We start from the raw sequence: 26,132 nt of genomic DNA, 5'->3' as shown, positions 1-26,132 counted from the left end.
AGTCGTCCAGCCTGGAAGTAATAAATGCATGAACTAGTTTTTCAGCATCACTCTGAGACAGGATATTTCTAATTTGAGAGATGTTGCACAAATGGAAGAAAGCAGTCTTACATATTTGTTTAATATGTGTGTTGAAGGACATGTCCTGGTCAAAAATGACTCCAAGGTTCCTCACAGCGTTACTGGAGGCCAAGGTAATGCCATCCAGAGTATGAATCTGGTTAGATACCATATTTCTAAGATTTTCAGGGCCGAGTACAATAACCTCAGTTTGATCTGAATTAAGAAGCAGGTCTCACAAATCACCTCTAACACTCGACTCCACCCACTCCTACCCTGCATGCACTCTGTTCTTCACCTCTTCTCTGCATGAGTGGGAGGCAGGTATAAACACGTGCATTGCTTTGACTTACGTTCATTCTTCTCATCTCCAGTACAAACCTCCACCTCTTCAGGCTCTCCTCCACCCACCTTCTACTCTCACTATGGATTTATATTCTCTGTGAAAATCATAGTCCGTGCAGACTCCTGCCTGACCTCATCTGTCTTCAGTACAAACAAGTAGGGGTCAGAGCTGATAACTGATTTAATCTCACCTCCCCACCTTGAACCCATCTGTCCCTACTGCGCATCTCACAACCGTCTTACCGTCCTCATACATGCCCTGCACCAGCCCTACATACTTCTCTGCCACTCCTGAATTCCTCACTGCACGCAGCAGTTCTATACTAAGAAAAAATGCAGTTTTATGCTGCAACCCCCCAAATGCACCCTCTGAAAGACATCTTTACCCAAGAAGGTTTGAAAAAATGTTTTAACTCTCTGATTCCTGTGTGGATTACGTTTATTTAAATTTGTTATGAAAATTATTTTTCCTAAAAAAAAGAAAAGTTGTTCTGGGATTTAGAGAGAACTTTGGGGTCTTCACAATTCTGCATTTAAAGAAATAGAAATTTAAAACACTATAGCCTATGGATATGGTTACTAATTTTATACCCAGGTTGGATTTAAAATGACATCCACAAGCTCATTTGAATGTTAGTTTTTTTACATTGTGTAAATATAGACTGGGGAAAATAAGCACCTGCATTAGCCTTATTATCAGTATGACAAGTAAAATAATGTCTATTTCTTGCTCCAGAGTTTGTATAATATTATAATCCATGCAGTATAGTAATGCAAAGACAGTTTGAAGTCTCTAGTCTGCTTGCAGGCAGTGACACTCTGGAAGTGTTGTTTGATGTCCTTTCACTACAAAAAGTCCAGTCATTTCTTTTGAACAGTAGCTGCAAAAACAGTAGCCCTATATACCTGATATATGTCACATAGACTTTGGCACTTTCCCACAATAAGCACAGGCATTCATGAAATGAAACAGGCTGAATTCAGTGAACTGAAGTCACAGTATTGTGCACTAAGCCCCACTGGCGTACTGTTGTGATTTATGGTGACAACCGAACAAAACAGCCATTGTTGTGTTACATTATTGTGAAACCTGTTTTTATGTGTAAGTCACAATGTCTGCACACTCTAAAATTCTGTATATAAGAATATAATGACAGTTCAAAATGTAAGTGGGAAGTAGTTCAGAATTACAGACATATTAAAACCATTTCTTTCCTTGGTCATTTTATCACAATGATGGAGGAAATCCTACAGTCACTTGTTGACTTTCACTATAATACTACAACTCGGTTTATTAAAGACCCGTCAATGATTTTCTTAGGAACAAGTGTATATGACTGTTCTTCTGAATTAATTAGATCTTATAGTAAAGTAGTAAAGCCACAAACTGAGAGAATACAAATGTGTTCATTTTTCATACAGTTATGTCTGATGATATATGGAGGGTGACATGACTTTGGCTCTGTACGCGAACGTAATAGATTTTCCAATGAAGGAACTGAGATGCATTTGAAGCACAGCCTCTGGCTAAAATGTATTACATTTACCACAGTCCTCAATCAGCAATGTCTGGAAACTATGACCACCATCAAAGAACGTGTGCAGCCTTCACTGAAGCTGTGTTCAGTTGTTTGTTTCAGCGTTTAGTTTCATCTTCAGCAAGTGAATCTTTTCTGCAAACTACTGCCCAATAACCTTTGCTGAATTTGTCTATATTTGAGCAGACAGCTCAGAACTGATCAGGCTGCTTCTAACTTCTGTCAGATCATCAATAAACACCACGGACCCAATCCATCAGAAGCTCATTCCTCACACTGCCATCATTTCTCTGTCCATTCCCTTACAGGCTGATTTGAGTTTCATTTGTGCCGTTTCAGAGCTGTTTGGGCTTCTTTAGTTGTTGTTTTTTTAGCCAAGTTTAATCCGGCTTTTCTAATCCTCAGATTGATGATTTGTTTGTAACTTGTGGTGAACACTGTGGATTTCCACTCATGGCAGTCTCTATTTATGATACGCTTTCCTCGTAGACACCGTTCTTTACTTGGCTTCCTATCAGGGGTTTTTATTTTCCATGGAAAGGATCTTGTAATCACCCATTACTGGGTTCTTCAACAAGATTCAACAAGCTGCTGGAAACATTTCTTGAGAGATTTTGGTCAATGTTGACATGACGACAACACTGCTGCTGCAAATTTGTCAGTGGTACATGAATGGTGTGAATCTCTGTTCCATCACACCCCAAAGGTTCTCTACTGGATTGATATCTGACTGCTATGGAGGCCATTTGCCTACAGTGAGCTCATTTTCATGTTCAAGAAACCAGTTAAAGCTTTGAGCTTTGTGACACGGTGTAATATCCTGCTGGAAACAGCCATCAGAAAAAGGCTACACAGTGGTCATAAAGAGATGCACAAGGTCTGCAATAATAGTAAGGTGGGCTGTGGCATGTAAATGATGCTCAGTTGGTACTAAGATGCCCACATTGTTACACCCCTACCCTGAACCGCTGTTACAAGGCAGGATGAATTCATGTTGGTTACACTAAACTCGGACCCTTCCAACAGATCGTCACAGCAGAAATCAACTCATCAGATCAGGCAACATTTTTCCAAACTTCAGTCCAATGTTGGCGAGTCCATGTGAAATGTAACGTCAGATTTGTGTTCTTAGCTGGTGTGGGCTTCTGCTGCTGTAGCACATCTGCAATCAGCTCAAAGTAGTCTGACCTCTTGCATCAACACAGCATTTCTCAATACTCGGATCAGCCTGTCTGGCACCGAGAACCACACCATGTTTCAAGTCACTTTAATCACTTTTCCTCTGATAGTTAGTTTGAATATCAGCAGATTGTCTTAACCACGTTGGCATGCCTAAATACACTGGCAAAGTTACTGCCTGTGATTGGTGATTTAGATATTTGTGTTGAGCAGTTGAACAGCTGTACCTGTTGGCCTGTGAGTAATAGGCTATTGTAGCATAATGATGGCTATATTTCACTTGCACTGACAACTTTTTCAGCTCATGTTGATCCCAGAAACAACTCCAAATACAACAGTACTTTCAGCAGCCTAACCTATGTAATCAGAGGACAGACTACCCCTGTCTGTGGAACAGCTTTGAATCAACAGTACAATAACTTTTGGCCTTTTGAAAAAGAGTGCACATCAATACAGTGTTTTTGGCAAATAGCTAAAGCAACAAATGTTGCATCACTCTGTAACAACATACAGGCCTGACTGTACCTGCATGTTCTCACAGCTAGTGCGTCACATTAAAACTTTTAAAACTCACTTTTGTATTTCTCTTGCCTCCTTTCTGGGTTGTTTGTTTTTTTCCTTTTTTCTCGTTGCTTGTTTGGTAAATAATAAGAGAGGAAAACAACGTCCCAACATGAGAAGTTCTTTTTTGTATTCACTGTAAACAGTTTGTGTTTTCCGTCTTCTTTTTTTCTTTGTAAACTATATCCACAAATACTCAATAAAAATATTTTTGAATAAAAAACCCTCACTTTTAATACTCTAATTGGCCACGTGTAGGGCTTCTAGTCTCTACTACCCTTAAGACTCACTTTTAAAACAAAGACTCGATTCACTCAATAAAAGTGTAAAATAAAAATATTTTCTATTCCAATCATTCATGGATACATTTGTAGAGATACAAGTAACAGTACATCAAACAAAGTCAAGCCAACTCCTCTAAAGGGCTCTACTTGGCCCTTTAGCAGCTAAATAAAAAAATGCCACCTTTAACAGTGGGAAAATCCAAGTGCATGCTGGCAAAACTTGTAATTGTGACTGTCTGAAATCCAGATATTCAAAAGTACTCATGATGATAATACAGTAGCAAAATATTACATATCAAGAAAGAAAGGCTAACATGAAAAGAGTATTCTTAAGACGCGATTACAGAAACAAGGTAATCAAACTGCACGAAGTCATCGACACTAGTAACAAACAGACCCCTCTTAAAAGTGAGTCCTTTAGAAGCTAGGGAAGAGGAAACAACGCTTTGACGTTCAACAAGTGTGGGTCATGTCATTTGTGGCAACATGGGCAGTGAGTGACAATCAGAAGATCAGTTCATCATCTCCTTTCCCCGACATTAACATGTAGTTTTCAAAATTGGTGCAATAGCTGAAATGTGGGGAAGCCTTGGCTTGTTATGATGCTTTTGCAGTCCAGTGCACTGCCGAGTACCACCGGTCATCCTGTTCAACTCTTAAAAAAAGGGTTTCATGAAGAAGACATCTGGTGCACACTGGGGGCATCCTGTCCACGTGAAACACTCTGGGAGCTTGTAGACCACAACTTTGTGAGTAGGCTAAGGTTTAGTATAAAGAAAGGAAAAAAGAAAAGAAAAAGAATCTCTCTCCGAGGTCTTGCACTCCTCGGGTTTTCTTCCTACATCACACCGACTGGGCCAAACCTGTTAAACCTGAACCCACCCTAAAAAGCAAAAACCATAAGGAAAGTTTGGTTAATGATGGCAATCGGACATTTTTACACTTAATTCTTTGTGCACAACCAGAGGAGCAGTTACGTACTTAGTTGCCATTCACTTGTGTTGATGGTGTTCCTGCGTGGTCGATTGCTGCCCTCTCTCTACTGCGATTCTCTCGTTCCTCATCCTCCTCATCTCTCTCCTCATTGCCACTGTGGTTCTTACAGTATAGCCTTAAAAAACAAAAAACACAAACAGTGTTTGTAAGTTATGGAAATGTGTTTGTTTTTTTAAGTGATGAATAAGTTAGGAAAGTGGAAAACCACAGAGTGAGTGCTGAACTGGCCGCCAACACTGCTGATTTCATTACTGCAGAGCTCCAAACTTCCTCTCGCATTAACATCATCACAAACACTGTGGACACAAACACTGAGAGCTTCATAGCAGCTCCTGTAGGTGTGATGTGTAGATAGAGCAGTGCTTTGATCCATATAATGTAGCGATCACAGCTGTAAACCATGCACACCATTTATCAAACCTTAAAAAAGGACCATGTTGCTGTATTTTAGCCTTAAGTCTTTAGTGTTTAATGGTTTGCAACCTCCGTCATGCTAACACTGCACTCTTCACCTCTGCTGGAGAGGAGAAAAATGAGGAGTCATTCAAAACAGCATGTGAATGGTGTTTATCAGAACAACCTGCATGAGCTCACCACAGCTTTCCAAAAAAACTGTAATGAATCATATTAACATTTTGTTTTCCAGGCTGACTGATAACAAACTCAGAAATTAGCCGCCTGGCAACAGCCGCTTTGCTAACCGCATTACAGAACCGGGACAGCCTGCCAGCAGCTGACTGTCGTGGCTTGTTGCTCCTCAAATTGACCCTAACACAACTATCAAGGCACTCCGTCTGGCAGACCATCGGGTATGTACTGAACATCGTGAAAGAGGTGACTGTGTGCATCCTGCTGGATCAAAAGATGAATCTTCATGAAACACACACTTGTACTGAACGAGCAACAAAAACACTTTAAGGAGAAATAAGCAAGGAAGGAATTCTCCTTTCACAATACACTCGATGCTTTGTGACGACACTAAAAAAATCAATAAAAAGTCTTAAGAGCACAATTTTTCTACCTCACTTCCATAGTCGTGATCACAAAATTGGGGCCGGGATTACGATAATCAACATAATATATACCAGAAGGTGTTCTAATTCAAATCCCTACACATCACTGAGACAACCATTAATTATCTTTGTGATCCAGTATTCACGTCAGTAACTGAGTTACAAAATAATTGCAATGCTCTTGATGATCACATATAAAAACAAGTGATTGTGTGTTAACAATTACTGTCACTATAATGAGACCACAACTGTGCAATAAATATATAATTAAGCAGTTTAGGACACAAAAACAGAAGATAAAATAGAGAAGTTTTGCTCACTTGTAAATGCCACGCGCCATGTTTTCAATATACTTGGCTTTGTCCTGCAGGCCGCAGTGGTAGTGGTAGGTCTTCACACATGCTTTGATTTCACACCCAATGGTAGCACCCAACTGAGTACACAGCGTGCATTTCTGGGGGAAAAAAACCCAACACAATCCACAACTCTGTCAGAACGAATTTTAGATGCAAAACTTTAAACTGTTATTTGTTTCGTGTCCCCACCATTCTTTTGCCTCTTTTGATTTCCTGGATGACAGTTTTCACATCAAAGTTTCCAAATTCGGCCCGTGACGTGGTGGTCAGCTGTACCGTCCCCGATGAAAAAAGCTGAAACAGATCAGAGATTAAATGCAGGCCGGCGGTACTTTAAAAGCACATCCACAGATTATTCTCCGAACGGGAATTCTCACCATGCACTTGTAGTGTGCGGCCACTTTTTTGGAGTTATCCGTATGAAGCATGCCTCTTGTTTCATTCTCTTCCTCACCAGCATGGCAAAAGCCGCAGCGCTGGCCGCTGTCTCCAGGGCTGGTCCGGAGAGGTGACCTGTCCCGCTAAATAAACAAAAAGGGCACATCAGCTAAAATTCACACCCAGCACAGACACCATTCAAGGGAATCTCGTATTGTTTTATGGACTCTGAGCGATGCCGTACGTGAGAGGAGCTCTCCTCATCTGCAGCCTGTGACGAGGTAGAGCGTGTGTCTTCTGACTGGCCGCGAGATCCCGCCTTGGCTCTCCCCTTCTCAAACCTTCCCCTGCCCCTGCTTTGTGGAGGCGACGAGTCTGAATCCTCAGCCACAGCTCCCTCTTCATCTAATGACAAAGAAATGAATCGGGTTTGACAAATTTCAACTTCACAACAACACAAAGACACATGCAAGTGGAAGAGTTTTGACAATAAAACAGATTACAGTTTTAAATCAGAATACTGCTAACAATGGCTGTTGTTGCACAGGTTCAATGATAAATGTCACAGGCTTGTGGTTAAGTAGTAGCAGTGCAACTGATGTTAAAGTAAACTTTACCTTGAATGCCATCCTGGGAAGCATCCCTGTGTTTGCGGCAGTAAACGCTACAATCAGAAATAAAACAGTTCAGTTAAAAGAACCCAGGACTGAATATGAGTGACAAATGGTTGAGATTAATGACCAGCTGTGCAGCTATAGTTAATAAATGTCTGGGTGTATGACTGTTTATTGTACAGTAACGCTCAGCAGAATCCAAATGTAAGAGTCTTACAGGTAAATCCCTTGTGAGGGATTCTCTTTGATCTGGGCTTTGTCCTTAACAGCACAGTAATAGTGATACGTCCTCCGGCACGTCTTCACATCGCAGCCGATGGTCGCACCCGGTCGGTGACAAGAAGAACACATCTACAACAACAGCAGATGCAGCGACATTATTTTGTACGCTGATTCAAAACAGTCATCAATTAGTAACGCATTCATACGTGGATCTGAGAAATGATCACTCCAAGTATTATGCGTCTGGTGTGTCATATGAAAATATTAAAAACATGTCCCAGTGGGACACCGCTGATTGATTCAAGAGAAGAACAAATTAAAATCAGCAGGGAAGGTTAAACCAAAAGGAAAACAATGTGATACAATTTAAAAGAAAACCAGCACAGGAAGCTTAGATAACATACCGTCTGTAGATGAACACTGAACTGATCAGAAAGCGTTGTTTTTCAAAACTGATGAATATTTTTAGTTATTTTTTTCTTATTGTAAGGATGCTTTGTTGTTTATGATCATACACCAAATGTGTAGTTACTGGTCAAATAAGACCTGCCTTTTAAAGGAAGGGATTTAACGTTTTATAGTCAGAAATATGAGCTGATTCATCAACATAATATCCAAAAGATGAATCAGTGACAATCTGCAGAAAGGTTTGAGAAACAAATTAAAATGTTTGCAAACGCACAACTTTAAAGGCTACATTTTTGACTCTTTACTAAGTGATGATTTTAGTGATGATGTAACAAAAACAATTATTAAATAAGTCAAATACAACATGTGCAACTTATTAATGCACAGCTCTGCAGATCAATTCTCATTTCGAAATAAGCTGCATTTCAGTGTGACACCCCTCTCACACTTATATACTGGAAATACAGAATAGTGCAAGCACACACTTACAGACCACTGCAGTGCATCCCATTAGCATTTAGTGGCACACTTTTAACAGTATGTCAGATTGAGGCAAGAAGAACCAGCAGCTTTAGATCTTTTATTGGATGAGAACAGCTGACATTTCCCACTTAAAGATGCCAAGAAAGAGGATATAATGTAATAATAGCAGCTGGTATCAACCCCAGTCCTCTGTAGCAAACTTGCATAGTTACGTAAACACACACACACAGCTTAAAAGGTGAGACACCATTATTATAATGATGATGATTATTATAGCAAAAGCAGTAAAAACTATGAGTACATTTTGGCATTAGTAACTATTACTTAGAAGCAGGCATTGTACAGCCACAGATGTGCAGCGTTTCCTCAAAGAGAAATGCGCTCAGGGTCATTCCCTTGAATCATTCCACAACTGCTTTCAGATGCTAAACAGTCTCTGAACTGAAAATTTGGGCCTTTAACACTAATTTGGCAGCGGTGCTAACCCATGGATGCAGCCTGTCTGCTGACCTGAGCACAACAGTAGGTACTCACCAGTTTATTTCCCCTCTTGATCTCTTTTTTCACATCCTCAATGGAAAATCCTCCGATGTTTTCACTGTCTGAATGTGATGTGACGAGGGCTGAAGAGAAAAGCTGAAGAGGACAGAAAAAGAAGAAATAAAATAATGAGAAATTTATTTACGTAGCATTAATATAAGGATGAATTTGATATACAGAACATCTCTGGCATTATTTCTCTTAACTACTGCTGATGTACAGTTTTCCACAAAGTCATTAGATCATTTATGGGAGAAGAATCATTTCATTTCACAACTGCATGAAGAAATAAAAACAAAAACAGACGTGAGCTGTTCACTATTCTGCTCATGTGGCAGAGGGCTGCAAAGTAGGCAGCTTGGATGATGGATCCCGGGCTGAAAAGCTGAGAACAACGCGGCTTCCTCACCATGCACTTATGGTGGGCTGCCACCTTCTGGCTGTCAGACACCAGCAGCTGCCCACACTCCTTGTCCCGGTTGGTTCTGCAGAAGGCACATTTGGGTAGCCGTGCTGCTGCTGCGGCTCCTTTCCTCTGTCCTGACATGCCCAAAGGCTTTTTTGTTTGTGAATCTAATTTAGAAAAGGAGAAGAAAAAGTAAGAAAAACAAGATAAATTTCACTTGCAAAAGCTTGTAGACTCTTTTAGAAGGGATGGAATCAAAGGAAATGTTCACTATGATGCATTGGTCTACATGGACTTTAATCACCGCTCATAAACTAGAAACTACAAGACAGTAGATACTCACTGCCAACGTAGGCAAAGAGTGAGTGATGAATACAAACATCACTTACAGTTTGGATATTTAAGCATAAACCACGTTCTTGGACTCACACCCCCCCCAACCCAACGCCCTCACTTAAGTGAAATAACACGTAAGTTGCTTTGGAAAGGAGCCACGAGAAACTCTTTTCCAGAAACAGCTGGAAACAAAAACTTTCAACTACTCGCAGACAAGTAACTTCAAAACAGAGGGGAAAGTCACAACAGAGCCGCTCGTGCCTGCTTTAAGTGCTGCTTGGCAAAGCCAGGAATGGATCACACATGGGGGGGGATTTCCAATTTCACTTCAGTTTTTCCAACTTCAGAATCTCATAAAGTTTATTCTAACAGAACGTGTGGGGTTTTTTTCTAGATGCTGAATGGAGAGGGAAAAAAAAGTAACAAGCACCTACAGTTTTTGTGTGTGAAGAAGGCAGTCAAATATAAAATCCTGTTGTAAAGTGTCATGGCTGAAGGCCATATTGTGGGGATGCAGGGAACCTTTACCAGTCATCCAAAGCCTAGATAAGATTAAAAAGGAAGGGAAATCAGCAGAAGCTGGTGGCGCACATCTGATGCAACCCGGAGTACTTTTAATTATAATGTCCTCCATAGCAGTTTTATTTGTGATGACTAGTTAGTACACAGGCATTACCTGGAATTTGAATGATTTCAAGTTTCATATTGTTTTTGATTCAATGCCAGCTAAATTTTAATGCACATCTTATTTATGTATTAATCTAAATTTTATTAAAATTCAAACAAATCCGTTAGTGTATTCTTCATAGGTGGATCAAACCCCCAAACGTGTGCTGTTATTCTCACATAGTCCGCTGTCATAGTGCTCTGCACACATTCTTTAAAGGAAAAAAAAAAACAAAAACAAAAAAACAAAACAAAGGAAAACTTAAAAGATATAATCAATCTACAAACGAAACGGTGTGATTTTATGTAGATATTAGAGAAAGAAAGAAAAAGAATCACAATAGCAGTGCGCTGCGACGCCTTGATAGAGCCATTACAGCCATGACAGCAGGGCCAGGATTTCACTGCGGCGGCTCCAGCAACAGAGCTCAGCGTGCAAACACACAATACTGGCCGAGCAAATAACACCAAAAAGACTATATTTCAACATCTGCTGCTTTCTGAATCGCTCTCATATTACAATCTTGCACTACAAGACGATAGTTGTGGCGGATTTTTGACGAGAAGGGGCGAAACATAAGAAGCGACTGAAATTTCTCCCACAAACTTTTGAATTAAAGGGGGTGTGTGACTCTTTCTCCACCAAACTAGTTATAACTGAAAACATTTTTACTACGAACATCTCAGCGCCGCGAAATGTTCCTCCCAAGGCCTTTTCATGCAGAGAAATAAAGGTCGGTTGTAGGAAAATGTGACTCTTCGACATTATGATTTCACTGGAAGTCGAAAAACTGCGAATATTTCCCTTTAAATGTGGGAAATTATCATGACAGGCGCGGGTCTTTGCGAACCGTTTCGAAGTAAAGAGCGCCATACGTGATGTATCCCTGTGAAAAGCGAGCAGCTCGGCTTGTACGCAAGCAATACGGCCTGAAACGACAACAGGCCATAAAACACAGCGGGTATCATCCAGCCGTGGATTCACAGCTCGTAGCTTACCTGTTAATGTAATTTTATCGCGCCGAAACGCTACAAAAGAAGGAAAAGTGCTCCGGCCAGCGGCTGTGTTTCTTTCCGTCCTTCAGAAGTGATCGTGTGCTTTTCGCAATAGCACCAAGCTAGCTAAAATGTCCACGGCGCTAGGACTTCCGGGTCTGGCTTTCACAATAAAAGTCATGACGACAAACTTACGTGTCAGGCGTAAAAAAAATAGCAAACATGTTTTTTAAAAAGACCTAATTGAAATGGCTTTAATTTTGAAGTGTATCTTTCCTAAAAGCAGAGCAGAACAATGGCCGGGCATGCAGGTTTAGTAAAAGCTAGTACTGATTTTAATTTAAATATAAGTTGTTGCTGTTGTTGTAGCTAAAATCAGCCCATGTTGTCATGTTTTGGGGATTTTTGTCTTAAATTATCAAAAATAAATGTCTCTTCTAAGAAAAAATCCATTTGATTTAATTTAATTTCTTTCATGTTGTAATATTGCTACAAAGATAAGTGTGTCTAAACCTTGTACGTTATCACATTTTCATCACATATCATCGGGGCACATGAGACCATCAAAGAAGGACTTGTAAATAAATGCCATTTACACTGTGTAATGTAATGTAATTACAGATGGATCTAAGTTTGGTCCCCGTGACACACATTAAATGATAGATAGATAGATAGATAGATAGATAGATAGATAGATAGATAGATAAAAGAATTAATAGAATTTATAAACTATAAAAAATAAACTGCTAAAATAACACTTTATAATAACCTAAAAAACACAGTAATAAAAACACATACATAAACTGATAAAGTGCAGAGGAGAACTTACGACACTGAGTGTATGAACCTCAGTTTATGGGCTGGTGGAAGGGGTCTCTCATGATGTCCAGTGCATGGTTCTGTATCTGTTGATATAAATATCCCTTAAACAATTGAAGCTGCTGTTGTTGCGCTGACTTCTTGTCACCTCAGAGAAGTTGCTATACCAAATAATTTTTGAAGATGTCAGGATACTCTCCACCGCACAATGCTGAAAGGAAGTCAGCACAGCTGCACCAAGGCCAAGCATGTATCAACCTCCTCTTCATACAAAACAGTTGTCTTAATAATACTGTCTGTTTTGTGGCCCATTTGAGGTTGCTGGGTATATGCAGAGTCAGGTATTTGACTGTGGTCACCACAGCTTTTCCTCTAATGAGGAGGGATTGAAGGATGTGAGGTCTCCTCCTACCACCACAATCTCTTTTATCTTCCCCAAATTTCCCACAAATTGTTTGCATCACACCAGCCAACAAGTTCTTCCATGTCTCTCCTCTACATTGACTCATCATTAATTGCAACAGCTGCATCATCTGTAAAAGTCACAATATGATTGCCTGGATACTTTTCTGAGCAATCACGTGTGAGTAGTGTGCACAGTAAGGGGCTCAATACAAGCTCAATCACAGCTGAGTTTTTAGGCACTGGGACAATAATGGACCTCTAAGGCACCACAGTCGGAGATATGTTAAAAAATGCATGTCAACACCATGGTGGGGCCCTGAGTAGGAAAAGTTTAAACCAGTGATGTCAAACTTATTTTATGTCATGAGACACGTGCATCCTACTTTGATCTTAAGCCGGGCGGTCCTGTAAAACACCCCTTTCTGTCACTCTAAAGAAATGTAACTTGCATTTAAACCCTGAGATATCTTAATATAAAAAAGTACAATTTCAAGAGAATGCCTCAGTTTTTCTACATGACCTGAACGGTAATAAACAAAATAATGAAGTAATAAATGTGTAAAATTACAGAAAAAGTTCTATAAAAAATGCACCACAGTATTTCATTTAATTACTTACGTATTACTTTATTATTTTAGTGTGATATGAATGTCAAGGACACCCTTATCAGTAGGAAAAGTAAAACTTATGAAATTACAGTTGCAAGGTCTAAATTTATGCCCTTAATTTACTGTTTTCAAAGCCATCCAGTGGGCTGAATTTGGAGTCTTTGCCAGCTCAATTCTGGATCCCCTCATGTTTGACACCTGTGGTTTAAACTATTCTAGAAACATACAGCATTGTGCAAAAGTCTTGAGCTGCCACTCAGTTCTTTATATTTTGCTTCCAAGGAGCCAGACTTTCTTTTAGTAATAGTTTTGCATGCTTTCATCTTTCTCTTTCAGCTAATTCCTTTATGGATCTCTTCCATTATCCCACCCTATACCTAGAATCCACCTCTCTCACTCCAACCATCTTTCCTTTTTCTCTCTCTCCTCTGTTCGTGTGTGTGGGTTCCTGCCTGTGTTCCAGAGGTGGAGTGTTTCCTGGGTGTCGGCCCTCGTTGCCCACACACCTGAAAGCAGTTGTGTTGATTATTACCTGGACTATTAATCCAGTCATGAATTGGCCTCCGCAAAGCCTGGACTTCAACATTATTATTATATAACATTACTAAGACAATGTGGCATCACCCCGGCAGAGAATGGAGCAAAACGCAGTCACCTTCCAAAGAAGAGCTTTGACTGTGAAGTGTCCATATGTTCCCTTAAATGACATTCAAAGTTTCACTAATTTCTATGCAAGTAAAAAGCTTTTATGCAGGATTTGTTAATGTAGTGTGGTTATTATAACAAATTTGGACAACATGTAGTTGGAGAATACAGAGGAGAGTCAACCCATTATGCCTGTCATCCGTTATTAAGGGATGGTAAGTGGACATACATTAAAGAAAGACTTTGGTAACTATTCACGTTGAGGAACTTTTTGTGGTCCATATGTGTTCTAGAAATTGCTTGCTTTGATAATATCTAGTGAAATGTGTTTTATAGATGTTGCTATTGGATACTGTATTTTCTTGTGACTCAACAAAGAAATCACCAAAAGGCGATTAGATGAAAGAAAAAAAAAACAACTAATCCTGTTTCTTATTCTGGACGATTATACAACGTTTAGATTTCATAACTACAGATAAAACACGAACTATTTCTCAACTAATGGCTCATCTCTTCCCGATAATTTAGATGCACTTGATTTCTATTAACGGGCTGTCCGGTAGAGTGGCCTCCCTTCAAGTCTGCAACATACTCCCCCTCATTAGTATGCAACTTTGTGAAACATGCGCACCCGTAGTGGGGGTAGAGGGCGTGCCCACATTACGCAAAAGTGATAGGATAAAATTGGTGTCAGTCATATTACATAGCAAAACATGACCGCCCATTGTCCCCGGGATGAGAAGAGGACGGGTGTTTCGGCAGAAAAGAACAGGGAAATGAAGTTGACAGACGGGCAAGCCCAGCAGCAAGTCACTCTGTAATAACTAGGAAGCTAGCAAGTTCGATGACAGGAGTCACTAGAAGTGAAATTTACGTCAAATATCACTGCTATGAATGTCTCTAGTTTGAGGAAGTTGTAGCTACAGTTAGGGGACGTTAGGTAGCTACAGCTGTCAGACAACGTTACAGACTTTTTCAAAGTAACGTCACAGTGGATATTGAAAGTGGAGACGACTCGCTAGCCCGCTAGCTCACCTTTGGTCACCGAGCGTCTTTGAAGTTCAAAGCTACCCTTCATTCGGTGAGTGTACACAGCCTGAAGTAAATATTTCAGCAGGGTGTTGTGTGCGTGTGTGCTTCCCCACAACCGTCGTTCTCTAACTGCGTCCTGTTGGTAGTTGCCTTGTTTCTAGCTATAGCTAACTAGGTCACAAGCTAGCTCAACTTTTCCGATGAGCATGCTGCAACGTTGACATTTTGACGTCCTGTTCTCCGTTACATCCTTGTTTTGGTTAGAAAGCTTGCCTTCTACTGTTCAGCTGACCCCGCTTAGTTTGAAAGTGGACTAATATAGACTAATATAAAGAATCCACCCTAAACTCGACGTAAGAAACGTTAAGTACGAAAAGTTGCTAGCCTTTTTTCGACTAACGTGAAGTAGCGTTGTGAGTTACTTTAAACTTTAGTCTCTTCCTTATGAGCTTCTGTCTTTAGCCAAACGCAATAACTCACTCATGTGTAGCTCATCAGGTGAAGTTTTTTTTTTTGTTGTTGTTGTTTGTTTTGTTGTTAGCGATTTCCTGATGCAAAGAGGTGCAGGAAGTCGAATAGGTTTATTTGCACAATTTAAAAACCCGTGTTATGTTTCATCAGAGATCTGGTCTTGGATTACCTGTCTTCAGCCATGCCTTTTCCTTTTGGAAAGTCTCAGAAGAACCCAGCTGAGATAGTGAAGAGTCTGAAGGACCATGTTGCATACATGGAAAAGCTGGATGCTGGTGACAGCAAGAAGTGTGAAAAGGTCAGCTGTGGATTTCTCTGAGGATGGCATGAATGTTAAAACTTACAGTAACGCTGAGCAGCAGCTGATCATACTCTTTTACCCCCTCATGTTATTAAGGTTGCAGAGGAGGTGTCCAAAAATCTTGCCTCACTGAAGGAAGTACTTTGTGGAACAGGTGACAAGGAGCCCCAAACTGAAGCAGTGGCTCAGCTTGCACAGGAGCTGTACAACACCAACCTTCTAATTTCTCTCATTGCAAATCTACAGAAGATTGATTTTGAGGTAGGAGAAAAAATGCCTTCTTTCTGCACTGACTTTATGAGTTTAAAGTATTGATTGCTTGGTGCACACATTGAATGATCAGGGGGAGTGCGTGTTTGCATGCCTGATTTGAACGTCTATGCCCAAAGCAAAAAAAACAAACAAACCCTGTGTATATCAGCACCCAGTCTGAGTGGTTGTTACTGTGCAGGGGAAGAAGGATGTGGTCCATTTGTTCAGCAATATTGTGAGACGTCAGATTGGCACCCGCACGCCCACGGTAGAATACATTTCTACACACCCACAGATCCTCTTCATGCTTCTCAAAGGGTAAGTTCATATTTTCAGTGTACAGAAACTCAGTGTTTGGTCATTTGATCTTCAATCTGACTGCTCTTTGTCCATTTACATGCATTAACAACAGATCCACCCTTAGAGCCTCATAAACAAACAAACAAATCCTAAGCATGAAATAAAAAGCATTTGGTTTTTGCTTTTTAGGTACAAATACCTTCCTTTAACATGCCTTGCAGTCTTCTGCATTAGCCAGTATGAGTTTCAACAACTCCCAAAGGAACAAGCATGAACTTGCTCACATGTGGGCTACACATATAGATGATGGATAAAGCAAAAAGTACAGTGCTAGTTTTACAGCTCTGAAAAACTGAGTCATCCTGCTCACTCACTTAGAGACCAGCTGCATGCTCCGGCTGCTGTTTGGTGGACCGAATGCCATCTTATCCGGTTGAATGTCACAACTATAAAGAGGAATATTTGGTTTGTTTATGAGAGGCAGACATCAAAACCTGACATTTAACGTTGATGTCTCGGTTTGTTACACTGCTAATGAACTCCCTTGTTGTGCGTGGGGAAATTGTGTACTTTTTGCACAGGAAAAAAAATACCTCTCTGTGGAAAATGAGATCTAGAAATGTCACGTTCAACCCAAAATTATACCAAACAACTTCATTGATCCCACTAGGAACGATTTGTTGTACACAAAACACAGGAACATTCATACAAACGGATGGGCAATAATGTGGAAGGAGATGGATTAAAATAGAAATATATATGAATAAAAAAAATACTAATAGAATATAAACTACACAGAGCATTTTGTACTATGATTGCAGAGGGAAAGATTGTCCAAAGAGGTAAAACATTACGACACCCTGATGGCTGCAGAGGCAGCTCACTTACAAGACCACATTCAGCCAAAACACTTCCTGCTTTCATAAAAAAAATATCTTTTTTTGGTTCACTGTTGAGCTTGTGAACAACTTTTATTAATAATGCTGTTCAGGCTGCTTCTACTATTTACCATTAAACCAATAGATAAAAGGAAAAAACTGTGTAGACTCACAAAAAGTGGACAGTGGGTAACAGGACTGGCAAAAAAAATATTTAGGCTGTGGAGAAACTGATTTTTTTGTTGTTGCCCTCTGTGGTCATAATAAACCTGGTGATCATGAAAAATGCCACCAAAATATTTGTATAACGGTTCCCACACATCACCTTTTTAAAGCCTCTTTCAGACGTTCAGTCCTCTCTGCTCATCAGAGACATCTGAATATGTCACCTGAATGGCCCCCCGGCTACTTTTCCATGGAAAAAGTCACAGCTTTTAATACTGCAAGAATCTGAATGCATGCCCTTCACATGAACCAATAGGCTCACATGTCTCGCGCCAGTATCTTGCGTTGCCCTGCTTTTGTTAAGAAACATGAGAATGCTTTAAAGAGCAACAACATGAGGGGGCGAAGAAAAAGAAGTTTGTATGACACGCCTTTCCTTCTGTTTCACAGTCTTGCGCTGCCCAAGCTCATTAAGACCTCAAAACAGATTGTTCTTTAAATGACTTGTTGTACATGTCACAGAGGACAAAGCATGAACATCTAGGTTGTTCCACATTTTAGCACAAAATTCAAAAGGCACATTTTGTGTACATTTAATGGCCAGATGGGTGCACAGACCTCTCGAAAATCGCAAAATGCCTTTCACATCTTTGTTAACGTTGTTCACTTTGCGTCATTTGATTCATTTCACATCTATTACAGATTGAAATGTTTATAAAATCCAAGTTTACGTAAGTCTCTGCCAGGTCTCTGTCTGAAGAAGTCTGCGACAGGTTGGATTAATCAAAGTCAGCAGTGACGGTAGTTTGTGTTCCAGCTGTTTGTACAAGTCTTCTGAGTTCATAACTAACCTGCAGCAGCAGAGAGCAGTGCGATAAATATGCTATTACAGGGTCCATCGCGATCGAACTACAACATCCTTACCTTCAGACTGGTAGGTGTTTTTTATAAACTGGACTTTAACGTTTTCTCAGCTCCATATGGGACGTTGCGTTTCTAATTATCAAAGCGACCAGAAGCTTTTGACGTTTCTTGATGTGCTGTCAAATATCTGGCAGAGCTTAAGGGACACTGTCTAGCATAAGAGGGTTGTGGCTCATTCTGTCATAGTTGTGAGAATATAGGGATGAAACCGGGATGGGCGTTAACTTAAGTGACCTTTATCTGAATACTGTCTCTTTAACAGATTGATGAGAGGGCTTATAATGCATTCTTTGCAGCTCCTTGATTTAAGCCCAAGAATATATCACACTAAGAAATAGTACAGCGTCCACTACTGTAAATAATAAAGACTGAGAGTGTTAATGAGACCCTTTGAAAGCAAACAGCAGCCTTTTTATTAAAAGTTACTATTGTGACGTTGTATAAACAGTTCTCAAACAAAAGCTTGGTGTACTCTTGCCATTTTTCTACCTGCTTAAATGAGTATAACAAGCTTTGCATCCTGTGCTCCTCTCCCTGCCAAGTAAGCAAATTGCACTGGTTCAGACTTTCCATTCACACTTAACAAAACATAGTTTTCTCCCAAAGTTTTTCATAATTAATGAGCACAACTGATCTAAAATCACTGCTTATTGGTCATCTTTAGATGAGTACATAAGTGCTCCAAAATGCGAAGATCTGGTCCAAAACAAGTCTGCCATTCAGCAGACTTGTTTTGGACCAGATGTAACACTTTTTATTTATTTATTTGTTTTAAGGATCTCTTACACATACTTCAGGCTCTTTTAAAAATATAAAAAATATTTTGGCAATTTACAGAATCTGTTCCATAAGTTTTACCCTAGTTTAAATTCTTAGTGTCACTGAGTGATTGACGACTTCTCTGCGTGTAGATCGCTGCTGCCGTACTCACGTTCTGCCTTAGTTTAATCCATTTGTTTATTTTTTGCGAGGATCTCGTTCCTTCGTCATTGGAAACACAGAGTTGATGTCAAACTAACAGTGAAAGTGTTTAGGATGTGATTATACATCTCGAGTGAAAGTTGTATAACTTGTGATGAGTTCACCATCACTTGGACCTGACATGTATGAACCTGTGCAGATACGAGGCTCCAGAAGTGGCTCTTAACTGTGGGATGATGCTGAGAGAGTGCCTGCGTCACGAGCCTTTGGCGAGGATAGTGCTCTTCTCTGAAGACTTCTTCTGCTTCTTCCATTATGTGGAGCTCTCAACCTTTGACATCGCCTCAGATGCTTTTGCCTCGTTCAAGGTACACTAATATATTTTCTTTTTAATGGCAAGATTAACATCCTGACTGTTCCTAGCTGATATCTTGGCCTCTTCTATTCCCCATCAGGATCTTCTCACGAGACACAAGATTATGTGTGCAGACTTCCTGGAGAATAATTATGACAGAGTGAGCTTTCTTCAGTGGTTTTGATATTTAATTGGAAAAACTGCTCATTCTTTACCTAACTTACTTTTGACATTTTTATCAGGTGTTTACAGAGTATGAAAAACTTCTGCACTCTGAGAACTACGTCACAAAACGGCAGTCTTTGAAGGTACATCCTCCTGCTCCTGCTCAGTCTTACGTTTAACTGACAAGTTTGTGGACTGATTCTGTAAACTCATGTATATTTATTTATTAGCTGCTAGGTGAACTTCTCCTGGATAGGCACAACTTCACTGTCATGACGAGGTACATCAGTCGGGCAGAGAACTTGAAGCTGATGATGAACCTGCTGAGAGATAACAGCCGAAACATCCAGTTTGAAGCATTCCACGTCTTCAAGGTGCGCAAAAATTTCTCAAAATCCACTCTTAATAAATCTGAATTGTCATGAAAACCCCACATACCTGCTACCTTAAGATGGTCTAATATTGAATGTGGGTTTTTGTTTAGTCAGGCTGAGTCATTGTGATTTCTCTTATTTAAAAGTTTGGGTGCTGCTAACAGCTTCACCTCATGTTTTTACTGCTAGCTGGATATTTGGCCAGATTTCTGTTAGTGTCTTTAGTATCATTTAGCTGCTTCTCCTTGGAGTCCTCCTGTCTAGCAGTTGGTCAGTCAGGAGGACTCCAACTCCGTCGTGTTGGACTACAGCTGGCGAAGGTGTCCTTGATCTGCTCTGGAGATGGGATCACTGAACCTAATCAGAACCTGCAGCAGGAGGAGAACTGGTTCATGATCAGAGCAGAACAAGAACTACCATCGCAGCTGCAGTGCAAGACTTTGGCTAAAAGTTGATTCATTGGACTCTGTGCATTGCATCCACAAATGGTACTTAAACCTTTTACATAATCTTTCCAAAGGTATTTGTTGCAAACCCCAACAAGACTCAGCCCGTGATGGACATCCTTCTGAAGAACCAGACCAAGCTCGTGGAGTTCCTTGGCAACTTCCAGACGGATAGATCTGAGGACGAGCAGTTCTGCGATGAGAAAAACTATCTGATCAAGCAAATCAAAGACCTGAAGAGACCCACAGCGTCCGAGGAAGCTTAATGCAGTCGTCCCATGCTAATAATGGGACGACTGCTCTGTCAGGTGGTAGATTTTAGAGGTGGTGGTTCAAGAGGAAAAAACAAAACAAAATAAAAACATGCATAATTAAAAGTTCATACTAAGTATAAAAAATAGGAAACGTTAAGATTACTTCCTTCACTTTCTGGCTTAGTGTGGATGTGGAGGTTCTTTCCATCCAGCAACCTGAGTGGGCCAAGAACTGTTATTTAAACCGCAGTGCTTCTTGTTTAGTGATAACCAAATGCCTTTTGGTTCCTTCTTCTAATGTTGGACCTTACGCTGTTACTTTTCCATATACATGGAAATTCACAACCAGCTCGAGCACTGAGGTCATTTTCCAGAACTTGTACATGCTTTAGAGATTGAAAGGTTGAGAGGTAAATATATTATTTTTCTAATGTATCTTTTATGCTAAAACATTTAAAGCCTCCAGTAACTCTTCTTTCCGAATGATGCTTATTCTCATTGCTTAGGTTTGGTTTATTGCCTCTTTTGTTTTTTGGAAAGCTGTTCTTTGTACAGGGACTGTCTTTAGAAATCCAGCTTTAGAAGAGTGGCACGTCGGCTCATATTGGGCAGGTCAGCTCGTAGTAGTAACATTTGGCAATTATTGCGCAGTTTTCAGGCTTTCGTTGGAGTGCACGCGATTATGCTGGTCAGAAACGACCCCGCAGTGCTGCACTAGCCAATGCATTAGCTGTCACAGGAAGAGAAAATCAAAACCATAGAGGAATCAATTAATTGTACTGTGATTTTTCAGGCTGTGCTCAGCGATGCTTACATGACTGAAATAGAAACAAGGCATCAGATAACGCTGCAGGTTACCAGCCCATCCGTTCACAGCTAACACGGACAGCCAGGATACACCGATTGATCTCGCTGGAAGCGCTTCATTTCTTCTTCACGTTCTAAAACTGATGGCAACAAATTGACAAAAAAATCATAAAAATGTTACACTGTTATATTCATATCGGAGCACGGTGTGTTATTGAACCACAGATTTTTATAATAATTTTAATCGGGGTTGTGTTTTTCCCCTGATTAATTTCACTGCTACACTGGACTTGATTAGTCTGAAGACTGAAATATTACTAAAACAAAATGACATTTCACCTCAGAAACCACACAAATGCAAACTCCTAACCACACCATCATTCACTTTAATACAGAAGAGACAAACTGCTTAAGGAGATGGTAAATTATTAGGTTGGCTCTCTTTTCTGATATGATTATAACAGTGACACAGTGCATAACAACATGCCTGCAAAGCATCAGAACAGTAGGTCCCATCTCATGTCACAATATTGTCAGGATAACCACATGCACTGTTCCACATGAGATTTTTGGATGATGAGCACTGACTTTACTCCTCACGTGCATCACCAGAGCTCAGTTGAAATAATTACCCTATTTCTGCTGTTGTTGTTGTTATAGTGGCTGAAATTACAGCGTTTCAGAATGCGTTGTCTGTGCAGACTGTTAGTGTATATACCTCATGGGATTTGAGTTTGCGGATGCTGGTTTTTATTTTTTATTTTTTTTATTTTATTTCCTTGACAAGATATTTAATTTGACATTTGACCAAAACAAAAGCACACAGCAGTGGTTTGAATGGATGCCGACATGTGATACATTTGTTCCGACTTGAGCAGGGACTGCAGCCTGGTTTTCACAATGGAAAACTGGATCCTTTTTTTTTTTTTAAACTTAAACTTTTCATTGTGTGGTACCTCACAAATGTTAATTCATAATGAATTGCAGTGTGGTACCTTGTAATGAATTTTTGCCTTATTTAATTCATGGATCATGATTGATCCTTTCAATTTCTAATTTGTTTTAAACCAAAGCTGATATGAAAAAAATGGTTTAAAAATGTAAAAAATTAATTAAAAAATGTTCATTTCAGGTCCCAAATACATTAGCAGTTAATTTCTCGGGTTCATGCGTAGACCAGGTTTATTACTAACTGTGATACTTGCTTATATGTAAACCCTGGGAGTGTAAATATATTTTAAGAGATCTGTAGTAGGCATCACACAGTGTAGTTTTCAGTTGGGTTGATTTGGCTTGATCCTTCTTTGGTCCACTTCATGAGACCGTCACAAAGAGTGAGGACTTTCAGGAGCCATTAAATAATTTGATAAACTTGCTGTGAATGTGGTACAGGATGCATAGATAAACTGAAGTCCTACACACAGTGCATTGTCATGTCATCAGTTTAGAAACTATAAAACAAATTAAAACTGTGAGAATACATTGGGTATAATCCGTATACACAGTGGTCATTACTGATGTCTCCATGCAGCTGACTATAGATTTACTGAGGACAAAAAGTCTGTTATCAGTAATAATTAATGGAAGGAGGGGAAAAAAATTATTGCCCGTATGAATTTGTATGCAGACTTTCTTGAAATTTGGCCCCAGTCTTGACATGCACTTTTAGAAGGATGTGTTGTGCGCAGCCATCCCACTAGGGGGTGCTGTTAGCAACAGTGTTAGCACTTGTGTTAGTTGTACAAACAAAGCATTTCAAGTTTCTTTAACCCTACCTCCTGTTATGAATATACGAGTCACTGGCAATATGTAGTCACAAATTTAAATTTCTTAAAATCAATAATATGTATGAAATGAATTAAACTTTTCTGGGTTATTGTGCTTTACGTTTTTTGACTCTGTTGCCTTCTTTTCTTTCTTTACCTTTCCACACTGGATATTTTATTTTCTTCGGGAGCAAATTATGTGTACATAACTTTATAAAGGATAAGTGAAGTGTGAAAGCATTCATGAAAATAAAATGTCATTGCAATGTTTTGTTTTGCACTGTTTTTGTTGCCTAAACAATTATTACACATGAACGTGTAGGGTGATACAGAGTGTGGTAGTCACTCAGCAGCTCACTCAGGTGTCCTTTCAGTTGCACATCTTTGATGTACCAAAGGATGCTTCCGGTGTGCATTATCTCACTCTTTGCACAGCACCGGTTGTGTTATTGCCCAATAAAAAGAGCCGTTTTTCTTGGCCATTTTATTTTTCTGGAATAATTCTGTTATTGTGTGCAAATACAAATAATTTATGCCTTCTAGAGAAAACTAGTTTGTTTCAAAATGCTATTTTCAAAATCTCTGTTCTTTGATAAAAACTTTAAAATTCATAGCGGGGCTAATAATTTTGTCCACATCTGCATGCGTTCTTCAAGCTGGCTCTAAGTAAAGAGCAGGGTGTATCGCAAGCGGAGTGGGCAGTAGTATCGTGATTTATGAGATGAATCATCATCAGTTTGCAAATTCTGATTCAGAATGACTGACACTGATTCTGAGGATAGAAACAAAGTATCTATCCGATACCAATACCATCGTTGGTATCAATACTATCGATATTTTGATTGATCCTCTCACGTGTAGCAGGCAGTGCGACGGCAGGAGGAGCAACTTTATCTGTGCTGGAGTTGGGCGCAGTGTCGATGGCGGGGGTAACCCCGAGCCACCTAAGGCACCAATGTAAACCACTGAGCCACCCTGCTGCTGCCACCAATGCACACAATGGACTCTGCATTTTTTTTTCTGTGTTTCTATGATGATCCCTTTTCTTGTGTCTGTGCAGACATCAATCACGTATTGCAGATGAGTAAAGTAAAATGGCAGCTGGGGGCCTTCTTTCTCTTTACGCAGCCAATCACAGGCTTTCTAACACACACACACAGCCTGGGAAACTAGGTCAAAGTTCAACCAGAGAAGACGGAAAGTAAGGCAACTGTAGCTCGGCTCCACGGTGGAGAGGGGAGTGCCGCCGTGCTTTGGAAAGGCCGTGCATCCCTCTGCTTGACAGCTGCAAACAGAGTTTTATTAAATGGTGTTTTGTGTGGGACTGCAGAGGAGGGACATCCTGGCTGCGGACAGCACAGAAGGCTATGTGGGGGCAGGGTTTTACTGGGGTTATAGGTCACAAGCTTCCTGGGTTTCTTTGGCCAGCACGGCGGTGAATGGATGAGTGAGGTGGGTCAATAAAATTGATCTCACTTCAGGTTTCATATTCAGATTGTTTTTTTTCTTCCCCAGCGGATGTCGCTTCAGAGGAAAGCTTGTAGATATATGATGCCAAATATCTACAAGTGCATTGATTATGAGTGGATTTAAGGACGCACATCCGCCTGCGCTCCTGCCCCCACCCCCACAAAGAGGAAGAAATACAGAAAGAAAAAAAGATGCTGTTACAATTTCATGAATGACAAAAGTTTTTTTTGTTGTTGTTTTTTTGCGCTGAAGGGTGGTAAAAGGAATACACTGAGGTGGAAAATCCACAGAAATTCTGCGAGATGTCTGCTTTATGGGAAGCCCCCGTTGGTTTGACTACACCCATTAAACTGAATGAAGCTCAACACGATCTGAGGTAAGCCGTGTGCTGACAACTGCGCTAATAGAAACGTTTGATTGACAAGGTCTGGACATAAAGTCTGATGCGGCTGTTGATTAGTTTGTCTGCGCCACCTGCGCATTAATCTGAACGCTGTGTGAGGCAGTATTGGATCTATTGGATTACTCAGTCTTGGTGTAATCTGCACACGAAGGCTGACAATAGCTTGTTAAAGTGCATTTGCTCAGGTCGCAAATGAAGGCCGATCTCTTTATTAATCCGAAAACACCTAAACATGAACCCGCTTACTGCTCAGCAGCCGGCACTGATTGTCTTAATTGCGTCATTAGATTGATTGAGTGCTATTCTTTAATTGAGGGGCTCCATGCACTCATCAGGGCAGCACCAGACGCCGCTGGCGCCACTTCGTGAAAGCAGAGCAGAGCGGGGCTCTCCGGCCTTCTGAAACTGTTAGTTCAGGGATAAAAAAACGAACAAACATGACCTCCGATGTTGTATCCTGAAATATGGTTTTGGAAAATGGAGCGTCGTAAGTTTAAACTTCCTCCTGCGTCTCCAAACTTTAGTGAAACACGTGGGCCGTGCAGATATCATGGAGAGAAACCTCTAGAACTGGTGTGGCTCGATCGAAGATTAAGGCTTGATTTTAACCTTTGGGTAATGTGGAGTACCAAAGCTGGCCTGCACTCATGCAAAGCTCGGGGTACGTCGGATCATTTGTGAGGCGTTTTCACGGTTTTATTTCTGAAAAATGAGACTTCACATTGGTGCAAAGGGAAACATCTCCATGTTTTCTCCACGCTGCAGAACAGCTTCGATACCTCTGGCAGCCCGCTGTAACTCCTCAGATAAAGGATTTCCTCGGTGCATCAGCTGGTTAAATCTGATGCAGTGTTTAATTGCACAGGTTAATCGGATTTTTAAATGAGCAGACGGAATAATTTCCTTTAATATGTGCACGTGTAACAGATCAGAATCTCTTGGACTGTAACTTTTGAGTGTCAGTGAAGGGCTAATGGCAACGTGACCATC

The 26,132-nt window shown here is 40.3% G+C and overlaps 2 protein-coding genes across 2 annotated transcripts; one reads left to right on the top strand and one right to left on the bottom strand.

Moving 5' to 3' along the window:
• Positions 1 to 4,007: 4,007 nt before the first annotated feature.
• phf6 (PHD finger protein 6) lies at positions 4,008 to 11,548 on the bottom strand. The gene is made up of 11 exons (XM_084940606.1): positions 11,385 to 11,548; positions 9,387 to 9,550; positions 8,972 to 9,073; positions 7,542 to 7,675; positions 7,328 to 7,374; positions 6,955 to 7,115; positions 6,710 to 6,853; positions 6,522 to 6,626; positions 6,297 to 6,430; positions 4,949 to 5,078; positions 4,008 to 4,850 (listed from the first exon to the last, which is right to left on the bottom strand). The coding sequence occupies exons 2-10, from the start codon at positions 9,522 to 9,524 to the stop codon at positions 4,949 to 4,951; spliced, it is 1,095 nt and encodes a 364-aa protein (XP_084796732.1). The 5' UTR covers positions 9,525 to 9,550; positions 11,385 to 11,548; the 3' UTR covers positions 4,008 to 4,850.
• A 3,010-nt stretch (positions 11,549 to 14,558) lies between these two features.
• On the top strand, positions 14,559 to 23,389 carry cab39l1 (calcium binding protein 39, like 1). The gene is made up of 9 exons (XM_084940592.1): positions 14,559 to 14,939; positions 15,512 to 15,659; positions 15,759 to 15,923; positions 16,114 to 16,232; positions 19,302 to 19,470; positions 19,558 to 19,617; positions 19,700 to 19,765; positions 19,853 to 19,996; positions 20,517 to 23,389. Exons 2-9 carry the CDS (start codon positions 15,543 to 15,545, stop codon positions 20,706 to 20,708), a joined length of 1,032 nt encoding a protein of 343 aa, XP_084796718.1. The 5' UTR covers positions 14,559 to 14,939; positions 15,512 to 15,542; the 3' UTR covers positions 20,709 to 23,389.
• Positions 23,390 to 26,132: the final 2,743 nt, after the last annotated feature.

Source organism: Perissodus microlepis, chromosome 2 (assembly GCF_051167445.1).
Source record: "Perissodus microlepis isolate ML-2025 ecotype Zambia chromosome 2, ASM5116744v1, whole genome shotgun sequence".
Classification (NCBI taxonomy): domain Eukaryota; kingdom Metazoa; phylum Chordata; class Actinopteri; order Cichliformes; family Cichlidae; genus Perissodus; species Perissodus microlepis.
This window is presented reverse-complemented; position numbering and strand designations above follow the sequence as displayed.

What these genes read in the sequence shown, in the direction of transcription:
- phf6 (XM_084940606.1), bottom strand. Translation starts at nt 9,524, where the DNA reads ATGTCAGGACAGAGGAAAGGAGCCGCAGCAGCAGCACGGCTACCCAAA. An exon ending in TTCCCAGGATGGCATTCAAG is followed by an intron (nt 7,116 to 7,327) that starts GTAAAGTTTACT and finishes CTTTGTCATTAG; the next exon opens with ATGAAGAGGGAGCTGTGGCT. An exon ending in CCGCACACTACAAGTGCATG is followed by an intron (nt 6,627 to 6,709) that starts GTGAGAATTCCC and finishes GATCTGTTTCAG; the next exon opens with CTTTTTTCATCGGGGACGGT.
- cab39l1 (XM_084940592.1), top strand. Translation starts at nt 15,543, where the DNA reads ATGCCTTTTCCTTTTGGAAAGTCTCAGAAGAACCCAGCTGAGATAGTG. An exon ending in ACAGCAAGAAGTGTGAAAAG is followed by an intron (nt 15,660 to 15,758) that starts GTCAGCTGTGGA and finishes CATGTTATTAAG; the next exon opens with GTTGCAGAGGAGGTGTCCAA. An exon ending in ATGCTTTTGCCTCGTTCAAG is followed by an intron (nt 19,471 to 19,557) that starts GTACACTAATAT and finishes ATTCCCCATCAG; the next exon opens with GATCTTCTCACGAGACACAA.